The 25,264-nt window shown below is 41.0% G+C and overlaps 1 protein-coding gene across 4 annotated transcripts; it reads right to left on the reverse strand.

Moving 5' to 3' along the window:
* Positions 1-1,604: 1,604 nt before the first annotated feature.
* On the reverse strand, positions 1,605-24,952 carry STX11 (syntaxin 11). 4 transcript variants are annotated; one of them, XM_039532827.1, is made up of 3 exons: positions 24,346-24,481; positions 8,898-9,004; positions 1,605-5,138 (listed from the first exon to the last, which is right to left on the reverse strand). In XM_039532827.1, the coding sequence occupies exon 3, from the start codon at positions 5,131-5,133 to the stop codon at positions 4,267-4,269; it is 867 nt and encodes a 288-aa protein (XP_039388761.1). In that variant the 5' UTR covers positions 5,134-5,138; positions 8,898-9,004; positions 24,346-24,481; the 3' UTR covers positions 1,605-4,266. The 4 variants fall into 4 exon arrangements, with proteins under 4 accessions (XP_039388761.1, XP_039388762.1, XP_039388760.1 ...); XM_039532828.1 differs by lacking the exon at positions 24,346-24,481 and adding an exon at positions 23,813-23,947; XM_039532826.1 differs by lacking the exon at positions 8,898-9,004 and having other exon boundaries at positions 24,346-24,952.
* Positions 24,953-25,264: the final 312 nt, after the last annotated feature.

Here is a 25,264-nt window from a genome sequence, read left to right on the forward strand (position 1 = left end):
TTTTTCCTAGACGATTCTCTCAAAACAAGTGCCATAGAGACGCCCCCTAGACTGCTGCAGTTCTTGGGAAGGCTGGAACCCTCCACGCTGAAGTTACAATTTATGAGTTCTACCCTAATAACTCAAAGCAAATTTTATACAACGTAACAAACATTGAACCCCCAAAGGTGCTATGGAGTAACCACTAACACATAGCATTGAATATTCCTCATCTATTAGTGAGCGCCTGGTATGAGTAATACAATTTTTTCTTCAATGCCAAGCGTATAATTTTAGAGGAAGGGTGGCACTGTGTTAGGGCTTATCTGGTTTTCAGTTCCCCTCTGCCAGTATCAAGAGGATACTGTCACTGTCACCAATTTCCTCATGAAGCTTCTGTCATTCCCATCACTTCCTCTTTCACATTAACTGCCTCCTCCCCAACCCCCAAAACCAAAACACCTTCTTTCTTTAATGCCATTGCTCCTGTGTCCAATCCTATGGATTAGAAGGTACTGCTGTGTCATAGGGAAAAGGAGGGTACATGCAATCAAACTGTTTGCATCTCCCTCAGCATGGCTCTAGATTTACTAGTAGCTCATTTTTCCCCATGATTGCTTCCATTGCCTAGCTTGTTTTATAAATGCACTGACACGCTATCAAGCCCCTTTTATCTTCTTCCCCCACTCATCCTACAAGGACATGACATTGGGTTTCATTCTCTGTACTGACAGTGAAATCCCTCCTTTCCAAAATACTATGCAAGGACAAGGCAAGGTCACAGATGGGTAAAGTCAAAAAGCACAGCATTAAGCAATACTTAGTTACACGAAACAGAACTCAATTCCTGAAAGTAGTTCCCTATTTAACATGTGGTTCTACAACAAAAATGGAACTCATGTTAACTTGGAGAAATTCCACACTGGTGTTTCTGTAACTTCCAGCTCTGGTTGCCACCATCTGGAAGCTAAACAATGTTCTCTTCTCTGCCTCATCCCAACTCCCCAAGATTTGAAGATCAAGCTCTCTGTATGGGTTTTGTACTCAAATGCTTTTTAGCTCAAACATCACCATGACAGACAAGTAGAGTCAAATTTGGACAACAGTTACACATGTCCAACTCCATTGTTTGCTGTAGTGCTTATATGAGTGTTAATGGCCAAACCTGGCCCTCCAACTAGTAATTTGTTAAGAGTTTTATTGATGATGCACACATCTGAATAGATGCTAGCTCACTCTCCCAGGCCTGTATTGACTCTACAATGCGCATTCAGACAGACTACAGTACTCAGAAGAGATTTAATATTGTTTGTTGCTGAAGGAGTTTAAAAAGCAACTTTGCAAGCTTTAGCTTTCTTAAGAATATATTTTACAAGCTATATACTATAAAATTAATATGCCTCTCCATTATATACTAGCCAAGGTAGAAAAACTATATAATTGGGGATTGCCAATCAGAGCCTGTTAGGATGCATGCAAGCCTTAACTATTTTCACAACATAACTGTTATTTTCTTGTTTCAAAATCGGTTTCTTCTTCTTGCTTATCTCAGTTCCTTTTCCTGTGTGCCACTGAAGATGCAGCATTAGAATGGATATTCACAATGTGATGTTTTAAATATGATCTTAAGAATCTCTCAGAACTGCTAGATTTAATTTGTACTTCCTGCAATGGATGAATGTTTAAGATCTTCTGAAAAAACATAGTGTGAATTACAGTGGAAGGGAACAATAGAACTTTTTTCACATTAATGTTTCAGGCACACGTGTGAGTTGATGAAAGAGGAATAGTTTGGTAATGTGACTTTTTCCAAGTTCTACAGAACATCAGTGTGCAAGAAACTATTTGGACCTGCTGATTCAAGGTGTGACTATGTATCTTCACCATTATGCTGAGATACTTTTATTGCATTTCTAGATACATACATGTACAGAAAACAATTAGAACATTTACATAACTATCATAAAAGGTGGTGGAAAAAGCTACAATATACAGAGCAAATAGATTGAGGTTTTTGTGGCCTGTTAAGTCCAGATTCTGATATCCTCATGCACATGTACATGTACCTTTCTTCAGGAACAGTCTCACTGACGTGATTGGGACTACTTATGGAGTAAGGTGCTACTTAACATGACAACAGCTCTTAATTAGTAATGGGTGCCAGCCAGTGCATTTTACATCCCATTCTCTTCCCCCTTGCAGTTCAGATTTGAATTGTTTGAATTGTTTGAATTTCCCCAAGCAAATCTAACACTGATGGCTTTAAGACTTCACTGTATACCACAAACACCCTCTTGTTTGAGGCTCATTCGTCCCCTACATAAATTCTAACTAATGAACACATGAAAATACAGACATAGGTGCTTCTTATAATATTTAGTTCAAAGCAAAGTGACTTTCAACTTGAGAAAAAAAAAGTTCTTGTCCACAGTTCATTTAACTCTCTCATCCTCCATGTGGCAAGCCTGACCATCAAGAAACATGTTTTTGCTAGGCAAAGAAAGCTTAGAAGTGAGTATCAATTTGTTTTTACAAGGCCTTATTGTTTTATAAGTAATTAAAAAGAATGTTGCAATATACATTTAGTGTGCAAAAGACAGAAACACTTTTCATTATGAAGGGTGCAAAAGGATAGCTGGGTGCATCTAGGCAGGAAATCACCAAAATACAAATGTGAAATGTTAAAATATATTATTAAAAGGACAAAAAAGGGGGATAAGTTAACCAAACAGAAGATCTTTGAAGTCACTAACTTCTGGAAAAAAAAGTCTTGTATGAGTTCAAAGTACCAATAAATCACAATGTAGCAGAAAGCTGCTCAGAAATACTGTAGTTGGAATATTGTGCATATTCAAAAGGAAGGGCCAAATTCTTCATCTCTCAATCAAGTGAAACCAATGGGAACTGTAATCAATTAAGGACTGCAAAATTTGGCTTTAAATTTCTCTCTTCCTCCCTTTTTGTCCAAACCTAATGTGGTCAGAGAAGGTTTTAGAAGGAGGAGGGAAAACTTTTCAAATCCAATAAAAGGAAGTCATTTTGACTCCCAAATGTTGGCTCATACAGAAGTATTGAATAAAGGGGTCTATTCTCTTTTCAATGTGCAGTTGTCCCAGAGGCACAAGGCAGCCCCATCAGTCTTCATATACTAACCAGAGTAAACATTGTTATTAATACCTTCATGTTAACATATACAAACACAATAGATCAATACATTTTCTTACAAAAATAAGCATCTATTTACAAGGTAAATCTGTCACTACAACTTCAAATTTGTGTGCATGTGAATCTCTAAAATGTTGCATTTGCCCTCCATCACATTTGAGAGGAGATAGTTGAATTAATTTTATTTACAGGGCTAAAAACCTTTGAAAAGTTTGCCATGACCATTTTCAGTCCTCCAGCAGACTACATTACAAACTTTAAATACTCTATTTAATGTTCTTTAATGACTAAAGTAAAGAATCAGTTGGAGACGTCTTAATTTTTCAGTGTTTCCTGTGACCTGGTCAAAATTCTGGTGTGTTCATGATGAAAGGGATTTGGGGTGGGGGGGGGGGAGAAGAGAAGGAATGACCACTTCTTGGGACCAAGTTTGATCTTATCTACACTGGAATAGATCAAAATTCACTTCATTCATTTCAAAGGAGTTCCAGTGGTGTAAAACCAATGTGAGATCAGAATCAAGCTCCTTGTGTAAAAAAGGTTTAAGAAACTAATTCTATATTTTCTGTTAATAGTTTAACAGACTTCTGTTTCTTCAAATGAATGTGGCAATGAATTGCTCAAGGATTGCATCATGTGTGCTCCAAGTTTCCTAAAGGTAGGCAAACTTACAAAGCACCACAGAATTACTTCACTACAGCAATAGAGCTGTACCCCAGGCAGTCTCACTGTGGAAGATAGAAAATAGCTTCCTGAATGAAGGATGAGTGTTGGTGTACCACGAGGTGGCTATGAGCCTTTCATTCATTCTTTAAATTAGGTGGTGTCAGATTGGAGCATGTATCATTTTATGAGGCTCTCTTAAGCACTCTAGCCTTGATTACAGTCAAATAGGTTAGGTTTGATTTTTTTTAAGATAATAAAAAAGTGATTGGAAAGCAACATTTGGCTTTTATTAGCACATAAATGTGCTTAAGGCATCTCCGTCTAAGACAAGGGGTAACCACCCCAACCTCCCACAACCAACCCTGTTCCAAAGAGTAGCCCATTTTAAAAGCACTATTTCAACTGTACATTCTTAGGGCACATTCAAGTTGGTCTGTAATGGCTTGAGTAGGAGAATCATCTTTTGCAGCATGAAAAGCAACAGCAGAGGAGTGTTCGACAAGGGTGTTTCCTCCTGTATTCCAGAGCTTTCCTCACCTGACATTTAGCCTCTCCGACATAGTCCTCAACTTTTTCCACATTCAGTTGAATGATGTCAAAGGTGTCAGCCTGTTGCTCCACCAGTAGTGCCACCTGCAGAAAGAGCTCATGAACCTCCCTGATGCGAGTCTCCAACTTCATCAACTCTTTGTGTCGCGTCTCTATCTCATTCAATGCTGCACGAGCCCCTCTGACATCAGACAGGAGATTCTCAGAGAAAACATCCCACTTGCCTTGCTCGATCATGTCTTCAATCTGGTTTCCGGAAACATCCTTGCCCATAATCTCCAGCTGTCTCTGGATCCGAATCTTGCAGTTCTCCCGCTGGTTCATCTCTGCCTCATTGTACTCAAACATGGCTTCCTGAAAGGCATGCATGAGGTCAACATAGTGATTCTTCGATACACGGGTTATGACAGACATCGTGCCATGTTTTGTTTCTGCATCTTCGTTGAAGTCTTTCATTGTCTGGAGTTTCCTGTGGATGCCTTCTCCACGGGCCTTGATGTCTTTGGCGATGCTGTTAGTATCTCGTTTGATACTACTAAGACGCCGCATGGAGGTAAGAAAGCGATTATTTTGTTTACCTAGCCGTCTGACATCCTCTTTCAGGTGGAGGTTGTCCGTTCTGATACTCTGGATATCTTTGTAAAGAGCTGCGAGGGCATAATCAGTCTCAAACAGGAGGGTTTCATGAGGTAAACTCTCATCATCCTCATTGTTAGGAAACTGTTGGTTATAAAGCCTAGCTAACTCATACAGTTCACTTAACCGGTCTTTCATCCTGCCTGTAGGCAAAGAGGGTTGGGGAGAAGGGGAAAAAAACACACAGAATAATTAAAGAATGTATTAAAAAATTTAAGTTTCACATTTAAAGTATCTTTGCATAAAACATCACAAAATACCATCCTCTCTTAACTTCCCTGCATTGCTTGACACAGGTCCCTGGATTAGAGGTGCTAAGACACTGGCACCTGAGTCCCCTTCTGGTGGCAATAGGGCTCAGTAATATTCCCCCCCCCCGCCTTTTTAATAATGCACTATTGAAAGCTGTACATCAAAAAACTTGTCAATAGTTAAAATAAAAAACATTGCCATGATTCTTGTAAACAAATAATTAAGGCTTAATAAGAAGCTTGCAGTCATTACTGCTGTGTGTAGAACACCACACATCTAATTGGAAAAGAACCTCAAGACTTCTCTGCACCTAGATGCCTTCTAGACCCTGACCCTTTACTGAATCACTAACCCTCAATGATCAGAAACCTTAGAATTCTGCCTTTTCAGTTTTTGCAAACCTATCAACATGTTTGCAGAGTACAAACACACGCACACACAAAAAAAATGTAGCAGGGAAAGAACTAGTTACAAGGATTGATATGGAAAGGTTCAGGCTGGGATTCTAGGAAAGGAGCAGAGCACCTAAGGGGATCCATGTCAGTTAAAGCCCAATTCTGGCATCATTCAACGCACTGAACTTCTGTTAAATTCAGTGAGCACTAAATGTGGAGCAGACGCAGAACCAACTCTTCATAGAGCTAAATAAAAACTAAACCTAAACATCAGATTATCCTAGTGGCACGTCTCTTCCATTATTGGAGCACTGTATGTTTATTTTCAAATTCTTGGTACTTGAGACAAAACTATCGACAAAAAATACAAGAGATCAAATTTACTAAAGCAAGGTTTCTGTGGCACTGCAATTTAGAAGCTGGAATTCCATGACAGAGCCATTTAAATTAGAGAGTGATTACTGAATTAAATACGTACATGAATAATACAATAAGCATGCTATGTCTTGTGTTCTATGTTTTGACACTAAACCAAATATTACATTTTCATTTTTCAAGGGCATGTCCACACTAGCCTTTACAAAGGTGTTAACTACCATGAATTAATTTAGTGTCAACTACTTAAAAAAATCTTAGTGCAGACATGGCCAAAGGGTATAGGTGTGGACCCAGTGACAGTCAAAAAAAATGCAGATTTATGATCTGTTGCATAGTTTTTAAAACTTAAGGAACAAAAACAAAATCCTAATTGCAGCCCCTCACACAGTAACTACCCTCTGACACACATACCTTAAAGTTTTGTAGAACAGGCTTAGCACGACTCTTGCTAGGGATTTTAAAGAGCTTTTAAGCCACAATTCTGCAAATGCTCATGCATACACTTAGGGTTATTCATGGAACATGAATAACCCTATTTAAAGACACTGGACATATGCAAGTGTTTGCAGGATTGGGGCCTTAGGGCTTGTCCCCAAGGCAAAATTTACCAGTGAAACCAATAAAGTTATAGTCGTATAGCCCTGGGGTAGACACTCTTACCTTGGCATAATAGTGGCTTTTTGGGTTTAGCTTTATTCCCTTCCAGGCAATAAGCTAACCTACAAAAAACCCACCCACATTCTTTACACCTGTATAAGGCTATGTCTACACTGGCAATTGAATGACACTTCTGTCTTTCAGAAGTGTTAACCACCTGCCCCCTGCCCCGCCCAAGGCAAAAGTTTTGCCACAACAAGCGCCAATGTGAATAGTGTGTTGGCAGGAGCGCTATCCTGTCGACAATGCAAATGTCACTCTTTGGGGGTGGAAGTTTTTTGTCAGCAGAACTGACAAACAGTGGCTACACTGCACACTTTCTATACTACAGACAGCTAATAGCATCAAGGTGTTTGTGGTGATTTAAAAACACACTACAGTAGCAGAAATGAGCTAAGGCACATAAACCTCTATCATATTTTGAGGCCAAAACAGTTTTTAATTTGTTAATTTAAATGCAGTGTTGCACGAGACATCCCTCCCCACCCACCCAACACCAAAAAGAAAAAGGAAAAGATGGTTTTGGTCCTGTTAAGACATAGAATTCAGTCTTCCACAAAAAGCTTGTGACAAATTAAAAACAGGGACCTAGCATGAGATTGTGTTCCTGGGATATTTTTTGCCTCTTTCTGCTTTAAAAGCAGGCCCAGAGCACCTTCTCATGAAACAGAATGATTTACTCCTAACGATTTCAGAGAGGATGTTTGTCTTCCTGTTCTCATGGTCAGGTTTTATAACCAAGTTTTACATGCCACCCTTAATGAAATGGAAGATGTGAAATAATATGAAATTGACTTGGGCACTGTTGTGAAGTACTGGAGAGGCAGACTATGGATTCAGCCACGCTAAAGGCTCAAACTGCCCATGGAGTACTACAGTAGTCTAAATCCAAGATGAAAATAATTGAAAATGAATTCCCTACTCTTAACAGGATCTGAAGATTTTTTAAACTGCAAGAATATTTTTAGAGAATCTGAACTGTGCTTCACCATGTGCACCATTTGTTTATTTTCTGTATTTCATTCAGTTTAGAGGAATCACAAACAGGACAGTTTAGATAAATTTGTAAGCAAAACTGTTTCCTTTTTCAGTTATCATGCACTAGCACAATGCTAAAGTGTTTGGTGATAGCCAGCACAGGAGACCATTCGACAAAAAAACCCACAAACAGCAACTGAATTTAAAAAATAAATACATAAAAAGTAAAACAGGCATTTGTGTTACAGAAATACAAATAGCTATACCCACTTCTCTCTTTAGTGAGAACTAACCCCTAAAAATGTGTGTCTCTTTAAAGGCTGTTTGTGCTCTCAATAAGACAGCATAGCTTTGGGTTTTGTCAGGTTACCTTTGCACCCCTAAGTACCACCAACTAAAAGTCCAACGGAGATGTCTGTAGGCAAGCTGTAATAGGCGAAAGTGCCTTCACCACTAGTTTCACACCTTAGTATGTAGAATGGACTTAAAGGAACATTGTCAACTTATGACCACACTTCTTTACCTATGTTACTAATATCTAAAAATCACTAGAAGTGTTTGTCACTGCTTGTTGGAGGGTGTGTGTGTGTACACACATGAGCGCATGCATGATTTTCATTGTCAAAACAGAGAACTTGAATGCAATGAGGTCAGTTTCATGTTTGTTTAGACTGACTTTTGGGTCCTCCATGCTGTAATAATTGCATTCCCAATATTGCTGGGGAATGATTATTTTAATTAAAACGTAATTGGATTTGTGCTTTTTTTTTAAATATAAGCTGTTTTTGCAAAATGTAAAGAGGTGAAAACAAACCACATTCATCTCAATCAAGTGTCATCACTGTAACTATGCTGTCATTTTAGCAGCAATAATTCCAGTATGGTTGTATACTGGAGTCCAGTGGTGCAAAAAAAAATCTTGTACTGCAGATCTAGCCTATACTCAATTTAAAAAAATGTCAAATATATAGTGATGCTAGTTTGCTTTCACTAGATCTAAAATAAATAAAAGCACTATTAATGGTAAGCTAATTCTCTGGGTGAGGTGCAAAGGCACTAAACCAGTGTCAGTTGAGAAAGATGTTCCCATTTAAAATCCCTTAGTGAATAAGAGGCAATTTGAAGCACATGCAGACATAGGGGCTTCAATCGGACCACTGCTCCAACTTTAATGAATTAGCTTAACACCACCCTTTTGAGATAAGGAAGTTATTTTATACATTAGAAAGCTAATACACACACCTTCTCTACAAGAGCACTGTTTTTGAAAGGTATTCACTTCACAACCATCAATATGGCTCCAACATTGCTATCAAAGTATCTTCAAGAAATGCTCCAAGATTTAATTCCTTTAAAAGAGAGCAAAGAGAATTATATAGCTAGATTTATTTACATTGAGATTCTCACGTTTATAGTGTGGACCACAATTCTAGAGAGACTGCCTTGTGGATCACCTCCCTCCCATTCAGTCAGTCATCATGACATCCCTGTAGTAACTAGAGAAGTTACTGTACTTGCATTAAAAAAGAAGTCAAGCAAGGAGTGTATTTTTAGTAGTCTTTTAATATGATTTAGCAGTTGGAAGTTATGAAAGCCTGCACTATGCGACTAGCCAACTCTTTACACACACACACACACACACACACACACACACACACACAGTGTTTGATAGAGGGTTGCAGTTCTGGTCCATATAGTGAGTGCTCCCCAAATTAGGTAAATAAGAGGAAAGCTAATCAAACCCAAATTCTAGACACAGAGGCAAAGAGAACTGGATATGGGTCTATATGCACAGGCTGATCATCATAATTGTACAGCTCAAAAATTAGTCTAGGGCAAGATGTTCAGTGCCTATTTAGGTGCCTAAAGATGCAGATAGGTGCCTAGTGAGATTTTTCAAAAGTACCTAACTTCCCTAAATCTGGTGTTCACATGCTGATTAACAGACCAAACAAACAAACAAACCCACCCTACCTGGTGATGGTCAAAACCTCCTGTTACAGCCCAGTAACTAGTGTTGTCAATTTAAGAAGGGGAAAAAATATTTACAAAAAGTTGTGTGAAAAACAGCTGAGCAGGCAAGAGATATAGTTCATAATTCTACACTTATTGTAACGCCACAGTCAACTGAAGATGACTTGGAATATCATGTCAGAGTGGTTGATGCCAATTCACACTTATGGAGACAGCATGTAATATGAAACTATTGTACCGAAACTCCTTCCTGGCAAGCCTGTAGAATCCTGGTTAAAGTGCCATTGTCATGTTAACATACAGAAAAAACTATATTCAGATATGTTAAAGTTGCAAAGTCAAGCATTAAAAAATAAACCTGGGAAATGCCAAGATGATGGTTGTCTGTGCAACCTTCGTTTGCTCCCCTCTTGTGCATATAGCATTGTGATCCAGTCTTTAATTATATGATCACATAATACTCCCCCCGCCACACACAGCCCCTGCCACATTCACTGAACAGGATGGACAGTGCTCACCGAATGAGTAGCTATTCGATATTTTATACACTCCATGTATGACCCCAGGTTTTATTTATTGCACACCATTTGAGCCATGCACTGAGTATAGTATTATTAATTTCCTCATGGGCTTTTCCACGGTACTCATTGTAATAGCTGAGGGTTCAAAAACATTAATAATTTATCTTCAGAATAACTGTGGGGAAAGCTGTTAATCCTCATCTATAAAAGGGCAATAAGGCACAGAGATTAAGGGCAAAACTCATTGGTCCACTAGTTTTGGGCGCCCAATTTGAGATGCCTAGGGCCTGATTTTTCAGATAATTGCTTTTGTAGTACTTCACATATTTGAAGCACAGCTCCTACTGACTTCAGATGCAGCAGTGAACATTCAATACTTCTGTGAATCTGACCCCAAGGTCTCAAGTTGGGCACAAGTTAATGAGGAACACACAATTAGTGGCTACACACAAAGTTTAGTTTAAGAGATTTGCTCAGCATCTCAGAGCAACTCTGTGGCAGAGGCAGGAACAGAATCCAGTTCAGAACAGTATGTGATCATGTAATTAAAAACTGGATCATAATACACATGCACAAAGGAGCTGAATTAAGGCTGCACAGGCAACGTCAATCCTGGCATTTCCTAACTTTTGACTGCTTGATTTTAGCAACCATAATGTTCTTTGAATATAGTTTTGGTTTGGTTTTTTTGGCGCAATTTTGTAGGTCATCACAGATCCACAGAACAGACCTCTTCCACTTCAGTTAATGGGTCAACTGGTAGCATTAAGAGGCTGTTATGCACTGTTTGGGTAAGCCACTAGAGGAGGACGACACATACTGTCACTTTACTGCTACTGACTGACAACAAAGAACTGTTGGGACTAGGGAATTCTGGGTTCTATTCCAGATTCTGAAAGAGCATGTTCTATTGGTTGCAGACAGCTGCCCCATATCACCCAGTCTGACCCTGCCATTCCTGCCCCATCTGTCCACCTTCCTCTGCTCCAATCCTCCCTTTTCTCCCTCTGTTCCCAGAACGCATCCTCCATCCTGCCTGTCTGTCTGCTCCCCCACTACACCCCTATATGTTCAAGCACGTCAGGATGTTCCCCTTTCACTACACTACCTGGGCACTACCAGGAGATATGCAGAGCACAAGACAGTATTCCTGCTCTCAGTTCTGGTACCTGAAACCACACCAGCCTGTAGCTATAAGGAGCAGCAGTTGCAAGAAAAGTCCTGCTTGGCCCCCCCAACGGCTCTGGGATGGAACATTCTCAGTCACTTTGTATGGCTGGCACATGCAGAGTCTAATCAGCAGACAAGAGTTGTCAGGGGCTGGAGCATGCACACTGCAGCTGGAATTTTGAGGAAATTTTGCCACCAACATCTAACAAATCTCTACTGAGCATGTATGTGTAAATTACTATTTACAAAGGCTTATAACTTGGTCAAAGTTGGGTGGATTTTCACATCAATTGCAAGAGGCACATCCCCCAACACCAGGGCAACCCAGCTGCCATATTTCAAATTCCTGCTCCAAGTCAGAGGCACTAGAGTTTCTCAGCAAAATGGCTATGAATGCTTTTAACATTGTTTTACCAATGCATTTCCCCCCAATCTCACTCTCAGAAATAGCCGAACCATTTTAGCTAATAAGCAACTGAAAGCAGTGTCTTAAAATGGAGAGTATTGGGAAACCTTAGCTATGGGTGGCGTCATTATAATTAAATAGCACTAGGACATTAATTATTCCTTGACAAGTACAAGCAATAGAATTTGGTCCAGTAAAAGATCTCACCCAGCTCGTCTCTAATATCCTTGGACCGACAGTGCTAGTCATACTGCATACATAAGTATTGGCCTAAACATTCACCCTTTGAAATCAGTGGTAACACTCCAACTGATTTCATTGAGCCCTATGTGAACAGGTGAATATTTTGCACGCTAGCATAAAGACTCACTTAGGGATATTCAATACTGTCCAATGCTGTGATATTGTGAAGATCAAGCACAATGGGGGAGAGATTCCAGAAGACTGGAAATGGGCAAATATAGTGCCAATCTATAAAAAGGGAAATAAGGACAACCCAGGGAATTACAGACCAGTCAACTTAACTTCTGTACCCAGAAAGATAATGAAGCAAATCAATTTGCAAACATCTAGAAGATAATAAGGTGATAAATAACAGTCAGCATGGATTTGTCAAAAACAAATCATGTCAAACCAACCCTGATAGCTTTCTTTGACAGGGTGAGCCTTGTGGATGGGAGAGAAGTGGTAGATGTGGTATATCTTGACTTTACTAAAGTTTTTGATACTGTCTTGCATGGCCTTCTCATAAACAAACTAGGAAAACCCAACCTAGATTGAGCTACTATAAGGTGGGTGAAAAATTGTTCCCAGAGAGTAGTTATCAGTGGTTCACAGTCATGCTGGAAAGACATGAGTGGGGTCCCACAGGGATCAGTTCTGGGTCCGGTTCTGTCCAATATCTTCAGTGATTTAGATAATGGCAGACAGAGTACTTTTATAAAGTTTGTGGACAATATCAAACTGGGAGGGGTTGCAAGTGCTTTGGAGGATGAGATTAAAATTCAAATTATCTGGACAAAATCAGATAAATGGTCTGAAGTACTGTAAATAGGATGAAATTCAATAAGGACAAATGCAAAGTACTCCATTTAGGAAGGAACAATCAGTTGCACACTTACAAAATGGGAAATGACTGCCTAGGAAGGAGTACTATGGAAAGGGATCTGAGGGTCATAGTGGACCACAAGCTAAATGAGTCAACAGGGTAACGCTGCTCCAAAAAAGTGAACATCCTTCTGGATGTATTAGCAGGCGTGTTGTAAGCAAGACAAGAAGTAATTCTCTCTCTCTCTACTCAAGCCTCAACTGGAGTATTGTGTCCAGTTCTGGGCATCACATTTCAGGAAGGATGTGGACAAATTGCAGTCCAGAAAAGAGCAAAAGTTATTAGATGTCTAGAAAACATGACTTATGAGGGAAGATTGAAAAAAAATTGGGTTAGTTTAGTCTGGAAAAGAGAAGACTGTGGGGGGACATAACAGTTTTCAAGTACATGAAAGGTTGTTACAAGGAGAAGGAAGAAAAGTTCTCAACCTCCGAGGATAGGACAAGAAGCAATGGGCTTAAATCACAGCAAGGGAGGTTTAGGTTGGCATTAGGAAAAGCTTCCTAACTGTCAGGGTGGTTAAGCACTGGAATAAATTGCCTAAGGAGGTGGTGGAATCTCCATCATTGGAGATTTTTAAGAGCAGATTAGACAAACACCTGTCAGGAATGGTCTAGATAATACTTAGTCCTGCCACCAGTGCAGAGGACTGGACTAGATGACCTCTCGAGGTCCCTTCCAATTCTATAGAAAAACCTGACTGAAAGTGTCCTGGTTTAGCCTTCATTTTTTATATGCAATTTTTAATATCTATTTTGAAATGTACACTTTCAGCAAGTCTGTCCCTGTAAAGAGTATTTTCCTTTTGCAATTCAACTGTACACACACACACACACACACACACACACACTGTAGGCTACTGTGTGTAACAGTCAGGTTAGGTGCCTGAAGCTAGATCCTCTCCTGGTGTAAATTTTACATTTAGCCACCTGAGAATCTGTCCCATAGTGATCTTCCCATGACAGAATGAAACTACTGTCTATTAACAACCACAAAGTTTTCCCATGATGCACAGGAGGGTTACAAATTCTTGATGTGGTATGTGTTGCAATAAGATTGCAACTATGTTTAGCTCTCTGAAATGCCTGGTTATTGAGTGGCTTGGGCAGAGCACACTTTACGTACAAGCAAAAGCTGTGTCAGATAATGAGGGCTCTGAATTGATGCAATTTAAAATTCCTGTCAAAACAAGATATTTGCAACAATGGAATTCAGTGGCACAGGTGACCTATTATTCACAGTGCTGCAAACATTCATTTCTACTATTGCTCCAGTGTTACACATCATGCTGCTTCAGTAGTTATCCCACCTCCAAGCAGCATTCACCCTCCAAATTTAAAAAGGCAAAAAACAAAACAATTGTCTCTATAACGGCAAAGAACTAGTTTCAGTTTAGGAAGAGTTATTACTGCTTGATTCAGGCAGTCAACTAAACCCTGATGTGTATCATAGCAGGCCAGATCTTGGATGGTAGATAGCACCAAAAAGTTAATTGATAACCGGAACTTACACATGCAAACAAAAAACACCTTTGTTTAAGTTTTAAGATGTACATGTCCAATGCCCTTGACTTTTGAGAAGGAAAATTAGTGAAATTTCCAGAGCCTTCAATGCTCCATACATCACAAACAGCACTGGGGAAATTCAGTGTATGTTTGTTCCTTTTTTGTAGCATTAATAAATTAATCCACAGAGTAATATTAATGAGAATTGGTATTTACTTCCTCAAGTACTGGTGAAAATCTTAATACTAAAATGGATGTGGATATAGCAACATGATATATGGAAACAAAGTGTCAGTTGCCATCTAAAAAGATAAAATACAAACATTTGTAAAATGCATTGAGACAATATACATTCTTCTTTCATCTGTAACTTCTTCAAAGAAGCCAAGAGCTAATACATATGGTAACATAAGAATTGCCATATTCGATCAGACCAGTGGTCTGTTTACTCTAGTATCCTGTCTCTAGCAATAGCCAGTACCCAATGCGTCAGAGTAAGATGTAAGAAACCCTGCTGTGGACAACTATGAAATAATCTGGTCACAAGGGAAGTTTCTTTATAATCCATCTCAGTAATTTCAGTAGTTTTCCCACACTGTTTGTGGACAATTCAGTGCTGATGGGCTTTCACCCAGTTAGATCATTTGATTGTCCAAGCATTCCTTTATGTATATATGCACTGTTGTTGTAGCTGTGTTGGTCCCAGAATATTAGAGAGACAAGGTGGGTGAAGTAGTATCTTTTATTGGACCAACTTCTGTTGGTGAGAGATGAGTTTTCCTTTGTCTGGCAGTAGATTAGAATGCAGTCACAAGACAACAGTCTCTCACTGTTCCTTCAATTATTCTAATTTTACATGAGAAACAATATAACTGAAGTGTTCATTTTAAAAAAAGACGTTGACACTGACCTCGTGACAATTTTCTAGTGACTTATTTCTGTTATGAAAGTAGTACTTATTTGTACAGTAGATTTAATAATTTGTCTGGTGGATGTTAATCTTGTATCACACTCTTGCATTAACTTGGAGAACAGATAACAAATCCATGTTGTAAAAGCTAAGATGGCTTTCACAGGAAAATGATGATCAGTCATCTCTCCAAAGGTATCACAATGTTGAGTAGAGTGCATATTGTATATTTTAAAAAGTCACTGTGCACAGTAAGTAGTAGCTGATAGTGAAGTTAGTTCTTGAGATCACAGTACACACTAAATCAAATGTTTTGAAATTATGGCCTTTTAATTATAGGAATAAAAGAAGATCACTAGCTATTGAACTATTTCTTTAGCATTTTTAGATCTTAACAGTAGCAGGGAAAGGAAGGGGAATATAAGCAGGGAAGCAAGGGCTGCTTAGAGAAAGCATCCTGTACTTCTGAAATTATCACAACTCTGCCAGCTCCCAAAACATCACTCCCTGACAGTCTAGGGAAGCAATTTCTCCACCATAGCCAGCAGCTTGTGGAATTACAGATTCCCATCCCTCAAGCCACTTAGCTAGTTTTGGGGAGAGAGGAAAAACAGATCTGGACAGTGCTACATATACATAGGCAAAGTCATACCCTAGTAATTGGGACTCTGCCTGTCTGCCCCGGAGCAGTTCTAAGATCTCTTGCTCATAACAGAGTAGAACATTACAGTCTCTAAAACCAGGAAGTGGAGGATTTTATCTAAACATTGAGAATTAAGAAAACTTTAATCATCTCATTCTCCCCAAATTTCAAGATGTAAGTGTATCTTGGGGTGAAAAAAAGTCATCCTTTAACACTAACATTTAGAGACCTACAGAAATCTCATACAACTATCAAAAATTCATCAACAGAATATTGCAGGTTATCCATTTCACGTTACAGCTATGACCTGCTTCCTTTCCTCTCTGATAGAGAGAGAGAGCGCACTCATCCTGCCTATCCACCCCTATGTTTTAAGTTACTCTACCTGGGAGTGTGTCCAGTTGATGAGGTCATAGGCCAGTTCTCTTTTAAAGACTTGCTCTCACACTTCTCTTTTCCCTTTCTTAACATTTAATTAAGTTTTTCCAGGATAAGCTTGCTTCCCCACACCCCATGGAATAGTTAAATAGCAAAGTTCTTGAATACTGACTCCCATCTCAGAGCATGATGTCATCCCAGACCAAGTTAATTACCCATGTCTAATGCCATATCTAATTCCCTGGACATGTTATCTTTCAATGATGCTTCCAACCTTTGTTGGCTGTGTTTATCCAGTAGTCAATCTTCAGGATGTCTATTGTCTTCCCCAGGTGACAAGAAGAACTAGGAATCAAAAACAATTAACATTCAAATGGTTGGTGCCTCTAGCACTATGAAATGAGGCACTAACCACTTGAATGTTAATTGCCTTTGAGTGTCCTGTTTGACTAGTCCACATTTCTGTAATAGTGTTCAACAACTTCAGAGTAAGGTTGTATTGCACCTCCTGAGTAACACTTTCCAGGTCTTTCTATTCATCTCATATTTCCCAAGCTTATTCCATGACCCTGTCTATCTTGATATTTCCAACGTACCATTTATCATGTTATCTGGATGCCAATATTAATGAGTCCCTTACAGGTGGTACCAGCCATCTTTTGCAAGGAAAAAGTTTTATTGGACCTTTTATCCAGAAGGCTTGCAGTAAATGGGGGCTGGGAACAGGTGAAGATATAGATATACATGTATAATTGCTTTGTTTCCTTCCTTGATGTATTTATATGCCAGCAGTGGGCAAGAATTTGAAATTAAAGTATTTTTTATTGTTTGTTTTCTAGTAGCACCACAACATGCAAGTCAACATAGTTCCCAGCATAGGCACCAACTTTATCTGGCACTGGTGGGTGCCCATGCCCCCTGCCCCAGCCTCATTCCAACCCTGTCCCCAAAGTCCCTGCCCTAACTCCGCCCCCTGACCCTATTGGATCCCTTCCCCAAATCCCCCCTGGCCCCGCCTCTTCCCCCAGCATACAATGTTCCCCCTCCTCCCCGCCCCGCAAACCAGCTGTTTCACAGTGCAAGCACTGGGAGGGAGGGGGAGAAACAGGATGCAGCGGCGCACTCATGGAGGAGGTAGAGGTAAGATGGAGCAGGGTGGGAAGCTGCCAGTGGGTGCTGAGCACCCACCAATTTTTTTTCCCCCCATGGGTGGCTCCATCCCTGGAGCACCCACAGAGTGGGCGCCTATGGTTCCCAGCTAGTCAGAGTAGAAAGCCTGTTTTATGGCACTCAGCTAGGATTCAAATCTCTTCAAGAGTTAATGAGACCATAAATTCATTTTTCCAAGTTCTCTGTGGGAGAATTCTGTACAGCTCGTGTATCACTACTGACCAGTTTCCAACATCCTATGACAGTCTTCTGACCTGGATTAGTAGTAAGAGTCCCTTGGTCATCTTGGTATACAAATATGGGAAAGAGGGTATGAATAGTGGAGTCTAGCATGCTGGAAGTCACTCTCTGAATTTGACTGATTACAGCTAAGTAAGTTTGGTTTTTGAGTGTCTTATACTAGGGCTGTGATGACTGAGGGAAAAAAAAGTTTTATTCACCCTCACTATAAGGCCCATGAAACAGAGTTAACCTTAGCATTTTTGTTCCCTCCCCCGATATTGCTGATTCCTTTCGACTGAAGATAATACATCTATGCCAAAAGCATTCTAAGGATTTGGGTAAGGGTTGGGGAGAGGATAAATTAATTGGGTGCCCTTGGGTGTACAGGAAAGTAATTCTACAGGCTTGTACTGGAGACTGTGCATGTCTACCAACTTTTAAAATGGTTTTTCAAGAGGCAATTATCAGAAACATTGAAGGCTTGGGGCTAGTGGACCCATTCTAGTAAAATTTTAGCATTTGTATGGCACTTTATAAAAAAAAAATCTATTCATCACAGAACTCCTATTTCTTCAATGTTTTAAAAATACAACTATAGCTACCCATGCAGTGTTCTGGCTCTTACCCTACACTTTTTTTTTTTAAATCTCAAAATATATTTTTATCTTTATATCCATTTTGGCAATTACGTAAAATAGAGCAGAGGAGTTAAGTGACTTGAATAGAGTCACAGAAATCATGCTTTATGCAAATCATACAGTAACACTTACATACATACCACTAATACAAGCAATAAGACACAGCCATCCATGCATTTCTGGGCAATTACTATACTTCTTGGGCTCACTATGAGTCATTAGGCAAGGTATTAATACTAAGCACTTACGCATACTGTAATGCACATAATGTAATGTTGCTGCAATGCTTAGAACATATAATCACCATGATATCCCTATATGAAAGACAGGATCGAGTGACTGTACCCATGTGAAAGAATCAGGGTTCCGACACACCAAGGAGACAATGGATCCCAAAGAATAAGCAATTGAATCAACTGTTTGTATATACTGTTACTGTGTATATAATAAAATTAAAAAAAGAGTCAGGCAAGATCTTTTATGAAAGCTTATAATGTCCTGAACTTAATGGTCATTAGGATGCATGCTCACACACAGATTGTTATAAATGTATGCAGAAAATTGTAACTATAGTACATCTAGAACATCATCTCACAGCAGTGTGGTGAGGCAATCAGGCAGGAAAGACATCTCCCAGGCCAGGTGTTTATACAAAACCAGCTCCAAGCACCTACATTGTCCACCCAGTGGTCCACCATTGTCTCTTACTATGGGAATACACAAACAATTTGAAACCTGAAAGGAAAATCCCAGTCTGGGAAACCCCCTGCTCTGTGTCACCATGAATTACCACACTGAGAAAAAGGGAAGGGGGAGGAGGAGAAGAACGAATAAACTGCAAACCCTGTTAAAAGGAAAGGGATTTGAAGTGAAGGCTATCCAGAAACTGAGGGCCAGCAAGAAAGTGGGATACTGTCTGGGAAGCACTGGATCCCCTCTAGGACCAAGGGCATACTGGGAAACTGTTCTGAGGCAATAGGTAACCTATATTCCCTTTTCTAATACAAAAGTGTAAAGCCTGAGATTACATCTTTATTTTCTGTGCAACTCAGATCCATTTGCTTTTCCTTATTATTTTATCTTTGAATCCAAGAATTTTTCTACTAAATAAACTTTAATTTTTACCCCAAGCAGATCTCTATTGTGCAAACTGTATGGAGTGTGTGTGCCAAAGTGAACTAATAATTGGGGGCAGGTTTCACATCTTTGAGGGTGATGAACTAGAGGGGAAATGCCGAGTGTCTGATAGTTGACAACTTGGGGAAGATGGATTTGGAGGGGAGGAACTCGGACCAAAAGGGATTGTTGAGGTTGCCATGCAACGAGGCTGGTGGAAGCCAGAGTGGGACTTTATGCTTGTAAGTTGGCTACTGGTGTCAGAGCACTGAACCACAGCAGCACAGTATTAAGATACCCAAACTTACAAAGCAGACGTGACAGAACCCTTTATTGGTCTGGGTGGTCCCCCAAACATCACATAAGTACAATATGATCATAGAAATGCTATTTCTATTATGAAATACAATTTATAAATAAAAACAAGCAAGAGGACATTAAACATACATCGGAGTAGTAAAATGAGGTTGTCAGTGGTTACCAGTTAGATTATCTTAAACCCATTTATACTGAGTATTCTAGACAATTCTGAACAGTCTAAGCCCATAAGACCATACTCATTACACCAGGATGCAAGTTTGAGGATAGGAGTGGAGGAAATTTTTAAGTTTCAAATAAATCATAGAATTTAGAATGCACATATTGGAATATCATGGGGGGCACAATGGGGAAGTTTGCATTCTATATAGTTATGCTGCTGATCTGACAGCATTTTTAAAAACCATCGCCAACCAACATATTGTGTTACAACAGATTATTGTTCAATAATATTAATCTAAGTTAGTGCCTTGATACAGTTAGGGGCCAATTTTGGGGTTTACTGCAACCTCTACAGCAGCTCAAAAGCTATAAAGGGTCCAAAAAGCCAGCTTAACTGACCCCAGGAGATACCCCCAGCAATTACACCCTCACCCTGAGAACTCAGCACAGGGACATGCCAATAGCTGGAATGCTTTGTACTGATTATTCTGTAGTGCATACCCCTGTAACAAGAGAGAATCCTGGAAGTGAAAATCCACTTTTGCAATGCTAGCCTTCTCTTCCCACCCCACACTTTTCTACACATGCCCTATTACACTTGGGGAGAGAGCACAGATCCTGACCTTTAGTCTATAGCTGCAAAATACTGACAAGAATTCTACTCCAAATACAGAAAGTGTAACTACTCCTGCTTTGGGTCCAATTCTGCACTTCTTCCCAAGGCAAGCCCCTGGCTAAAATTAACAGCAATCATGCCTGGGAGCCCAGGAGTGAGTCCATAAATTGTTCTCTCTGTGGCAGGATCATGTTGTCCCTACATCATTTGTGTCTTCAATGCATATCTACTCTTCTAGAGTAGATTTTTTTGAGAAGTAAACTGAAACTAATTTGAAGCAGAGGGTTGATCTTACACTCTAGTTCATTTCAGTCCAGCCATGTGCAAGATGCATAGTCACCCCCCATTGTCCCCTCAGCCTGCAATTTGACAAAACGGAAAGCCACCACCACGAGGAAGTTAACCTCTACATCTTCTTGTACATTTAAAGCAGTAGCTTGTAATCTGCCTTGGCCACTTGTCATATACAGAGTTGTGTAAAGGCAAGTCAAAGATTAAAATCACCAGCACTGATTAATGAGATCATCCTTCACAAGAAAGAATACCACCCCCCCCCCCATTTAGGGAAATCTATTATATACTCCTGGGACACCAGCATTGTTGACAATGGTGCAAAAGCCTAACTAGGAATATTATGGCATATGGTGCTTAAAATGTCCTTTCCTGATCAAGCATATATAACCTCACAGAGTGTTTTTCTTGTTTGTATTTACAAATTGACTTCTAATGCACAACTGCAGCCACACAAGTCAGTATCATAAAAGGCTCTGCAGTGCTGATGATGTTAGGTCTATTAGCAGTCATTGATCTATGGATAATGAGGCACTGATTTGTAGAAGTATATGGGGCTGCCCCTGGTAATTTGTTTCTTTCTTTCCTTCCTTCCAATAGATTCTAGAGGGTTATTTTCGGTACTTTCCTGTTCTAGATGTATGAAAAAGACTTAGCAAGGAGGCATGGACTGAAGTGTTTTCAGAATGACTGCAACATTCATCAGCTTTATCGCGGGCCTGGAGAGCGTAGTTGAGTGTCTCTTGTGGTTCAGGCGAGATTGAGGAATGGATAACAGTGAGCTGGTTCAGACCTGAGCCAAATAAGACTCGGATGATTATGGTGGAGGGGGAGGGAAGTAATTATTAGTTCTGCTTTCATTCAGGCAGGCCACAGGTCTGTTTGTTAAAAGAATTTCACAAATTGAAGAGTTGGTCAGATTTCCAGATGATTTCAGACAATCAAATACCATTAGTGACCAGGGCTACTTCCCTCCCCTGCCTTTGTGTGTGGTCTCAGTTTGCAAACTTCTCTTTCAAATACAAACATTCAGTGAAACAATCCAATACTCAGTGGTAGCGAAAGAGATGGCTGGAACCATCCTGCAAAACATTTTGACTTTTCGTTTAAAAAAAGTTTGGCAATTGCAAATGAAAATATTTTCATTTTTTGGGCAACCATTTTCAATTAAAAAAAGTTGAGGAAAGCAGACACCACATTTTTTTAATAGTTGAAAATGTTTGATAGAAAGTTGTAGTGAACTTAAGCATGTATGCTACCAGGCTGCCACTCTATTATTCTGTACCCTGGTACAGAACATGGCTTTAAATCTCCTAGTAGATCCTGCCTGCAGTGTGGAACCCTATTCATGCTGCTCCAACACCACAAACCCACAGGAAATTCCTCTTGCTCTCTCTCCCCCCCCCCCGCCTTCCCCTCCTTTCATTCTGAGTCAGGTACAACACATGTGCCTGTCTATAGTTGTAATGTACTATAGTACTGTCCCCCCCACCACTCCCCACACACTAGTTTACGCCATAAACATGCAAAGAAACTATTACCATAAAGCAATTAGTGACTTTGACTAATGTTAAATTAGTGTTACATTTCTGTCAAATAGAGGTCCTCTCCTTCTCACATTCTGCCCCCCAGACATGTAAGTATAGGTCTAGACTTCGCAGCACTATAAAAATAGCAGTTTATTATTTACCATTAAAAGTACAGCAGTAAATCTAACCAAATTACATAGTTAACCTTCATGACAGCATGGTATGGCATGTGATTTTGTATGCTATTCTGTTGCAGTTATTTGCAATGACCAGAAGCTACTATTACCACAGAAAATGATAATCTGAAACATTAGACACATTATCCACAAGATGTTGTGTCTCACCCCTCTATTAATCAAAACCTAACCCTAACACTTGTTACCTTACCATTTTAGACTAAAGGAAAAAACACAAAACATGGAGACCAGCTGGCTAAATCCATTGTTTGGTTCATAAACACACCTGCCATATTTAACTAGGCACTCAATAGTCTGTGAGCAGTAGCTAATCTCAAGCCTTAAGCAGAAAAGTGACAATTATTCATAGGTGGAGGGCACCATAAGAAAAAGTAACCAAAGGCTCAGCCTCAGCTTCTCAATCTGCATAAGAATACTTTTTACCACCTATCATACAGGAGCATCACGCTTGCACAGCCCTTTGAAAATTTAAAGTGCAAGTAACAGTATTATCAGAAAATCATGCCACAGTTTAAGTTCTCCTCAAATAGTTCGTCCATGTATAAAAGCCACTGATTTTCCTTCTTCAATGTCTGAAGACTTAAAAAAATTAAAAAAAAAAGAAAAGAAAGCCTCACAATTCTAATTCCTACTATCACAATTCAAGATTAGGAACAGGAAGTTTAAATTACCATTTTCAGGCCAATGCCAGTCTCTAATCACTTCCTGTCCCACTATCATACAGTTTGTATTACAAAAGGCCATCCCAAATATATGGAGGTACTTATTCATTTCATCAAGAACATCAATTCTAATCAGTTAGTAGGAAGAGCCAAAGAAAGGTAACTTGTTCAGTCAGTTAATCATGGGTCATTCTGGGGGGGCTAAGGGGAGAGTAAATTGGCTTTTTATATTCTGGATCTAAAGGCAAATACACATATTAGCTGGGTTTGGACTGTAATACACAATCAGAATTGTTAATGAAGTTAGCATTTGTTAGGTTACATAAACTGGAGGAGTAGGGAGATCCTGATTTTGTTCTTCTTAGTGACAGGAAGAAGAAATACAGCTGAATATTTTTTTTTCCAAAAAGGATTTAAAATAGCTTTCAGACAGATATAAATTCACCTTACACCTTCCAAACCTGGTACTTTCTTGAAAAACAGACACACTGCATCTCTTTTCCCAATTTTTTTTTTAAAAGACTATTTCAAAGCACCCCCACATTCACAACACTAGCTGGTTACTATACCCTAATATAGTTTTCTCTTTTGCTTCTGTTTGAAAGGGCCATGGTACTTTACCTGCGTCTCAAGCACTTCTCCGGCGAGATGGAAAGAAGTTAGTTTTAATATTTCTCCTGAGGTTTCCAAATGTGGCACAATTTGAAGGGAACCTGAACGTGTCTAGTTTCTTACTGGCTGATGATCTACCAATTAAAACCACCATCTGTCCCGGGCGCCCCAAGCCCCCTTCCTAGCCCGGTGTGCGGACTGTTCCCTTAGTCCCCTGCCACCCACCCCTCCGCCCCTCCCCGGCAGGGACCGCATCGGCCTGTTCGGCAAAGTGCAGATGCTACAACTCCCCCCGAGGCGAGCGGCGCGGCTCACGCCCACCCCACCCACCCCGCCCAGCCCAGCCCAGCCGAGAGAGGAGCGCGCCCCGACCCCGGAGGCCGAGAGGAGACAGGAAGACTCCGGGCTCCCACGAGCAGCCGGACGAGACGGGGGCTTTAGAGCGGGGAGGGGCGCACGCCGCCAAACCCGCCATCCCCAGAGGGGCCGGGGGAGGCTCGCTCTGCCCGAGCCGCGCGGCAAAGGGCCCCGGCGGAACTCACCGCTCCAGGAAGCTGGGCCAGAGGCTGAGTCCCCGCTGCTGGCTCCAGCCGCGTCCTCCCGCGGAAACGCGCCGCTGCCTCCAGCGAGCCTGTCAAGCCGGGCTGGGCGCGGGGAGTTTCCCCAGCCCCTCACGCGCCCCGCCCAGGCTCCTCCCCCGTCCGGGCCCAGGGGCCGCAGCTCCAGGCCGGGGCGGTGACCGGCCGCGGGATGCTGCGCTGCGGGGCGCTGGGGGTTTCCAGGGCCTGGGAGCCCGCGGGGGGAGGGGTCTCCCGGTGGCTGCCGCGGCATGGTGGGGAAGCCCCGGCGGTCGGAGGTGCGCCGGGCTCGCCCAGCGTCTGCTGCGAGAGCCGTGGATGATTTGGGGAGCGACGGGTGCAGTCCCCTCCTACTCCCCCCGGGTCTGCTTCAGGGGAGAGGTTGGCGGTGGGTCACAGCCGAGAACAAGCCGAGGGGGTTTCCCCAGCTGCTAGGAAGTGAGGGTGGCTCTGGCTGTAGCCAGCTGCTGTGCCCTGACTGCGGCTTGCTACCCCCTTCCTGGTGCTCCGGCTCAGAAGGGGCCTTTTGCCGCAGGTGGGCGCTTAGTGTAAGGGGTCAGCACAAGCGCCCGTAAGCGGCTCTTTTAACCCTGCTCTGTTCTGCTGATACTCACACCTGCTTGTCAGCTGTTTGCAATGGGCCACCTTGATTGCTTTGGCCTCATTAGCACTACAAAAGTGATTTCCCCTCCCTCGGTATTCACGCCTTCTTGGCAACTGTTGCGGAGAGGCCACTTCTTAATTGAATGGTCTCGTTAGCACTGACCCCTTCTCTCCCCCACCCCCCGCGTAAGGCAACTCATCTTTTCATGTGCTGTGTAATTATACCTGCCTAATGCATTTTCCACTCCATGCATCTCATGAAGTGGGTTCTAGCCCATGA

This window comes from Mauremys reevesii, linkage group 3 (assembly GCF_016161935.1).
Source record: "Mauremys reevesii isolate NIE-2019 linkage group 3, ASM1616193v1, whole genome shotgun sequence".
NCBI classification, from domain to species: domain Eukaryota; kingdom Metazoa; phylum Chordata; order Testudines; family Geoemydidae; genus Mauremys; species Mauremys reevesii.

Excerpts from the sequence above, each read along its gene's own strand:
- STX11 (XM_039532826.1), bottom strand. The coding sequence starts at position 24,634 with ATGCCGCGGCAGCCACCGGGAGACCCCTCCCCCCGCGGGCTCCCAGGC. Across the intron at positions 5,139-24,345 it reads TGGCCCAGCTTCCTGGAGCG|GCAGGATGAAAGACCGGTTA; the intron begins GTGAGTTCCGCC and ends CTTTGCCTACAG.